A 6,839-nucleotide genomic window follows, 5' to 3' on the forward strand; every position below is an offset into this window, starting at 1 on the left:
ACTTTGGAGTTACGTCTTCCCTTGGAGGGACAGTGGAACCGAATAAATGTTTAGTTTTGTATATTTCATCAAATCATGTAATTACTTGTACACAACAAATTGATGGATTACTAGTTTGTTCAATTTGTTTGTTCAATTCTTGTTCAAGTGAGTGTGAACAGGGTCACAAAAATTAACGTTATTGCACATGACATTTCGGTACAGATTTTAGCAAGGATCATTGAAGTTGACAGGCATGATTTACTTTCGCAGGCCACATAAAACGACGTGGTTGGCCGAATGTGGCCCCTGGGCCTTGAGTTTGACATGTGTGATCTATGGTTTGATTAAACAGCAGTTTACCATACTTTGGCTGATGAGTAATTTTATATAAGAGACTCTTTTTCCACAGCCACTCAGGCTATTATTCTCATTGTCCACACTGATATCTAGTGGCATCTATCTGATAACGATGAATGGTTTACTACAGGAGTAATTGAGACTATAATTTAATCACAGCTGCTTCTAACAGTTATGTTCAAATTCAGATTTCTCATCTCATTCTCTCTTCAATTGACACTAGCAGAGTTTTACGGCTTTACACTTTAGCCATTTTAATGTAACATTGCAGCCCCCATCATCATTTATGGAACATGAGTATGATGAATGAATGAATGAATGAATGAATGAATGAATGAATGAATGAATGAATGAATGAGCACACATCTGTGTTGAAGCAGTAATTCTGAATGTATCAAATGAGCATGGTGTACAGCATGTACTGTACAGCAAAACAAAATCCATCAGACTGTTTTAATAACATCTGATTGGCAAACTGTCTTTGGACAGTTGGCAAATGGGCGGGCAGCGGAGGAGTTTAGAGGTGCTAAAGTTCAGGCAGGAGCGATGCAGCACCCTGTGTCGTGCCAAAAGAATTACAGTGGTGCAATTCCTGACTAACTCAATGACCCGTGGCCCCCACCTGTCTTGACCATGCATTGTACAAATACGCATAGATTTATATTTACATGATATACTGTACATCTATATATAGATGTGGGGCAGCACTTCCTCTGTGTTTTGCCACAACAGAAGTCTTTTGACTCATGCCCATCTGTGCAAATTATACATATATTTAACAAAAGCAAAGATATAATCAATCGCCCTCTCTCTCAACAACAACAAAAAAAAGAACAAATTGATACAGACCAAACATTATATTACAATATTGAGAGATGCAATCATCTGCCATAGCATAAGTTACAAAACTTGATTTACATCAACAGTTCTGGAAATAAATGAATGGTCAGTTTTATCACGATTATTATTGTACTTTTAGTAAGGCAGTCACAAATTAATCTGATCATTTTAGGATTATTCCATCGATAATCCCAGTAATCGCCACCTTGCGCACACACTCACTCCCGCACATACACACACTGCCCAGTTTTATGGTTTGACAGTGATAGACTTACATCTACAAATGGCACTTCAGTTGGCCAAGGTTGGTGTATGCTAATACTATTCTCACTTAAAAGTAAACAGTATTTTGGTATTTGTTTTCATATAAACCATTGTATGCTGTTGTTCTCTCTCGCGGGGGCAAGCCCTAGTCTGCTCCCATAGCTCTGTGGATACATCCATCCATCCATTTTCCGAACCGCTTGATCCTCACTAGGGTCGTGGGGTATGCTGGAGCCTATCCCAGCCGTCTTTGGCAGTAGGCGGGGGACACCCTGAATCAGTTGCCAGCCAATCGCAGGGCACACAGAGACGAACAACCATCCACACCCATACTCACACCTTGGGACAATTTAGAGCGTCCAATCAGCCTGCCACGCATGTTTTTGAAATGTGGGAGGAAACCGGGGCACCCGTAGAAAAGCCACGTAAGCCCGGGGAGAACATGCAAACTCCACACAGGGAGGCCGGAGCTGGAATCGAACCTGGTACCTCTGCACTGTGAAGCCGACGTGCTAACCACTGGACTGCCGGGCCGCCCTGGATGTCCTTGTATCCTTGTATGTGGATACAAGGACTTAAAAAAAAAAAACATGCAACATCTCTCAAGGATATGACTTCTGACCTTAATTGTTTGTCTCACCTTTTGTTATAAATCACAAACAGCCACTGTGTTTTGCAGATCCCAAAACTCGGAAATGGAATTACTCAGAACATGGCGTTTACCACGAGCAACATCCATTCATGCATTTTCTGATCCGCTTTATCCTCACGAGGGTCGCGGGGGGTGCTGGAGCCAATCCCAGCTACCTTCGGGCAGTAGGCGGGGGACACCCTAAGCTGGTTGCCAGCCAATCGCAGGACACCATAAACACCATACATCAAGGGTGTCAAATTCATTCTAGTCGCGGAGGGCCGTTATGACAGTGAAACCACAAAAATGATTGCTTGTACACAACAAATTAATAAACTACTACCTTTGAAATCAGTCAAGTCGATTATAAAAGTTTGTTCAAATTATTGTTCGAGTAAGTGTAAACAGGGTAGCAAAATCTCAACGTTATTGATTACACATGACGATTTGACATTTCGGAACAGATTTTAGCTAGTTGACACACATGATTTGCTTTTGCGGGCCATACAAAATGACCTGGCGGGCCGGAACTGGCCCCTGGGCCTTGACTTTGACACCAGTGCCATACATAATCTAATTTGCTGTAATACAATAAAAGATCCAGCTGCGACTGAACCGCTGGCCTGCTCTTTAGTTTTCGTTCACATTTTCTCACAATCATCATGTCACTTTTTACTCACAGCTCAGCGCTTTTGCAATGAGACAAAGGCAGTAAACTATGCTCTGATAAGTGAACTCGAGAGGCTTCACAACCGTTCAGTGGAAGGAGCTGTGGCCTGACTAATTTTGACATTTTTGGGCAAAAAGGGGCATCAAGTTTAATTAAAATCAAAATCCGCCTAGATTAATTTTCAGATTTTTTTGGAGTGATTTGGCATGGAATGACCCATGGAGCACAAAACCTTGACAACATAGCATTGTAGGTGTGCGGCGAGAAGCATGCGTCCATCAGCAACAACTGACCGTGCCGGAACATGAATGAGGCTAAACATTGGTTCCGGGTGGCGCATTATTTTATTTTTTTTATTAAAAACATGTTTCGAAACATGTATTTTTGTTTTGACCAATTTTTGTGATGGACACAACCGACTTGGTCGATATTTTTTTTTCCAGCCCTGTGATGCTGTGATGCGCCGCATCCTACTGAGAATCAGTCGCAGTCCAAAGGCCCCTGGCAGATCAAACTATGGCCATCATAAAACATTTATAAACTGTAGAGGTGAGGTTTTACAGTAAGTAAGATTTTGGTCATCTTAACTGCTCTACTAATGTTAATCCCTGTAACATCAAAACAATAAAACTACTTTATACGCTCCCGCACGTAAAAAAAAAGTTAACAAGGACTGACCTGAAAAATTACAGTACAGTTACAATAAACCACTGTTAGAGCCGACAGTTGGCAATTAGCTAGGTGGCACCAAGCACGAGCAGCTGGTGTTAGCAATCTGTTACATGGGTTGGACTTCACAATTGCTTCAGGCCCTGCATCTTCACTGAGGCCACAATAATCAGGGTGATATGGAGTCTATCCCAGCTTTCTTTGGGTGAGCGACAGGGGTACACCCAGGACTGGTCAACAGCAAGGTTATTTATGACAGTATGTAGTCCCCCCCCTCAAGAATCTGCAAAGAAAAGGGATTGATTCTACACTGAACCCTGATTCTGTGGAAAGCTTGATTGTGCGGCATGAAAAAAAGCTACTTAAAATGATAAATAAATCTGAGACCATCAATCATAATAGAAGTAGTGACTTAACTACTGACTGTATTTGTGTGTAGCCTATACATAAGTAGCACAAGTCTAGAATACAGTTTAAAAAAAAAAACAATTGCAATATCACAGCACGTTTTTTTTCTCTCAGTTTTAATGTCGATTGCGAGTCTTAGAGTTTTGCGACATTTTTTAAAACAGCTCTTGGTGTTACACTTCTCCTCAAATGAGAAGCAAAGGAAACACGATATTTTATCGTTGAGCTGCATCGGTGATCCACACTTTAGGATATAACCTCACTGTCTCAGAAGCAGTGATGTTTGCCAGCTTTTCTGGGATGTGTGTATGTGTTCAGAGAAACCAATTCATTTGCGCTATTCAGCATCTACAGGCTAGCTCCATCATAATTTGAAAAATGCAATGGAGCACAAGACTGGGTGACAAATCATAAAAAATAAAAAACTTACTTGACCTGGGTGAATGTTCAAGTGTTGAAGCACCTCTTCAAGCATCACAGGCATGTGAGGAGGCTTTTCAGTTGAAACACCCGAAAAGGCACAAAGGCCAGCTGTCTGAGAGTGCAAATTGAAATTCCATAATTTCTGCATTATCCACGCTGTTTTCTGAAACAGTTGGCAGGAGGGAGTGGGCACACGGAAAATCACCATCCTTAATTTGACCTGAGGAGAAGGCAACAGCAATGATGAGTCACAGGTTATGCAATATATAATTTATCGCAGGACATTAACCAATTTTTAGTTTTGGAATGGTAAGTATGCTAACTATGAGTACATCACCCCCAAAAAAAGAAAAAAATCAAACTCAGGGGTGATATGTTGGACTGCAATCTTCCATATTAGGTGGACAAGCTTAAACCATGTTGCTTTAATATTTCTGGTATGAAATGGATATCCAATACGACAGTGTTTCCCAAGCAGGGGTACGCGTACCCCTCAGGGTACATAATCACATCGCAAGGGGTACATGCATATAAATATTAATCATAATAATTTTTTTGCCCGGATCAATAAACTGTGGCAAAATCACAACAGTCGTGTGTGATTTAGATATAGGCCAAGATGGCGCCTGAGTAAGCAGCCGTCGCCAATTGCTCTCAAGATTCTTGCTTTTTTTTGTTGTTGTTGTGTTTTATTTTGTCAGATTGTGATGAGAAGAAAGGAGCGTCAGCACAGAGTGCCGATGCGTATGTAGAACTGGGAGTCGCGGCTTGGAATTGAAGCGGATTTACACATGACAGGAGATGTGAGCCAATGTGGGGGGGGGGGGGGGTCGTCAATGGATGCTACAGCTTCTTGTTTGCTTTCAAAACTTAGCTTGTAGCAGACGTGTGCATATTTTCAGCCTGGCGTCCCTAATCCACTGGTGAAAAGAACATTTTGATGCTCTCCTCTTTCATCTATAACTGCTTCGAACAACAAAGAGTATGCAGAAAAGTGGTTAAGATAGAATGACTGTCTGTGTCTTATGTGTTGTGTTGTATTATTTTGTTATGTTTTTATGACTTCAAGATGGTGTCATGTGAGTGGATGCCTTTGCAGCAGCTCCTATACTTTTTGTTCTACTGCTTTCTTGCTTTCATAATTTTGCTGCTTTGGGAATTTCTCCATTGTGAGACGAAACAAGGTTTTCTTATTCTTACTCAAGTCAGTGTGTCATTAAAGCTTAGATCACTGATGGAAAGAAAGCATAACTGCTGCAGTATAGTGTGCCCGAGTATTGTTCTTGTTCAGTGTTTTGTTCTAGAGGGTTAAAGTTTTTTATGCCTGTTTAAAAAGGTAGTTCTGCGATTGGCTGGCAACTAATATCAGGGTGTACCGTGCCTACTGCAGGAATTAAGCTGGCATAGGTTCCAGCACACCTGCCTGCGACCCTCGTGAGGATAAAGCATTCACATAATGGAAAGATGGATGTTCTAAAAAGTTTATACAACAAAATTTATATCATCATATTTTGTAAATTTATATCATTGTGCTTAATGGAAAAGAAACTAAATTTATCAAATTGATAATCAGGAGTGTTATGTTCGACTTTTGTGGCACTAAAGGTATGACAAAAACGTTTGGGGGTGCACAAGCCAAAAATGTTTGAGAACCAAGGCAGTAGGTCACCACATTTTTAACCAAAGATTGATCCCTGCCAGGGAAACATAAACTATATCGTTAAGGGAATGCCAGAGCAGACGAATGCTGAAAACATGAGCTTGAATGATAGATTCTATACACAGTAATTTACTATGAGCAAGGGCCACTAACATGAAAATGTTTATTTCCCAGGTTGTAGCAGCACATTACACAACCACCAATCTGAGCCATTTATCAGTCAGGTTGGCATACGACACAAAACTGCCTGCAACAAGCACCTAAGTGAGTCATTTTGTACTAAATAGAAAAGGACTTCAGTTGCTATTGGTCAGTTACTCCAGATGAATTCGCTGAATTTCAAATGTCAGTGATTGATCTTCTGTCAGAATGCCTTACCAAGCGTAGTTGACAAAACGAAATAAGCTGTTAAGAATTTATTACAGTGGTGTAAAGGTAAACTTTACTTATACACCGCTATACTTACTTAGTAAAGGTTGATAATGTTCAGGCAATTGGCTCAAAACCTTGCTCAAAGACAGCATACATGCAAAAAAAAAACAACAACAAAAGGATGCTAACATTGAGATGTAATAATCGGTTCTATTTGTGCGTGCTAAAAAAATGCCCCTTCAATATAAATTTTGGTGAAGGAGCCGCACTGGAATTTTCGGCTTCCTGCAACTGTTCGTCAACACGTGTGTTTGAATGAGATCCAAATTTAACATGATCCTGCGATCCGCGTTTGATGCTTGCTACGTTATAATATTGGATGATACCACGCGTTAAACGCGTCTTGAGCAAATACATCTGCAGCAGCAAAGATAAATAGACTTACTTAAATTTAAGGAGGATGAACTGTCCTCGTGGAGTTCCTATTGACGTTTCGGGGGCCAATAGTTGTTTAACCGGAAGAAGCATAGACGTAGCTCCACCCAACAGAAAGCACCATGAAA

The 6,839-nt window shown here is 40.8% G+C and overlaps 1 protein-coding gene across 2 annotated transcripts in view; it reads right to left on the reverse strand.

Moving 5' to 3' along the window:
- Positions 1-6,826, reverse strand: part of mettl15 (methyltransferase like 15) — an 80,397-nt gene extending 73,571 nt beyond the window's left edge. The window contains exons 1-2 of one of the 2 annotated variants that reach the window (XM_052063244.1): positions 6,722-6,826; positions 4,252-4,464 (exon numbers count right to left, since the gene is read on the reverse strand). In XM_052063244.1, the coding sequence (XP_051919204.1) occupies positions 4,252-4,452 (201 nt within the window). In that variant the 5' untranslated portion in view covers positions 4,453-4,464; positions 6,722-6,826. Of the gene's footprint in view, positions 1-4,251; positions 4,465-6,721 lie in introns of those variants that run through there. The other variant, XM_052063245.1, reaches the window with a different exon arrangement.
- Between the last annotated feature and the right edge of the window lie 13 nt (positions 6,827-6,839).

This window comes from Hippocampus zosterae, chromosome 4 (genome assembly GCF_025434085.1).
Source record: "Hippocampus zosterae strain Florida chromosome 4, ASM2543408v3, whole genome shotgun sequence".
NCBI lineage: Eukaryota > Metazoa > Chordata > Actinopteri > Syngnathiformes > Syngnathidae > Hippocampus > Hippocampus zosterae.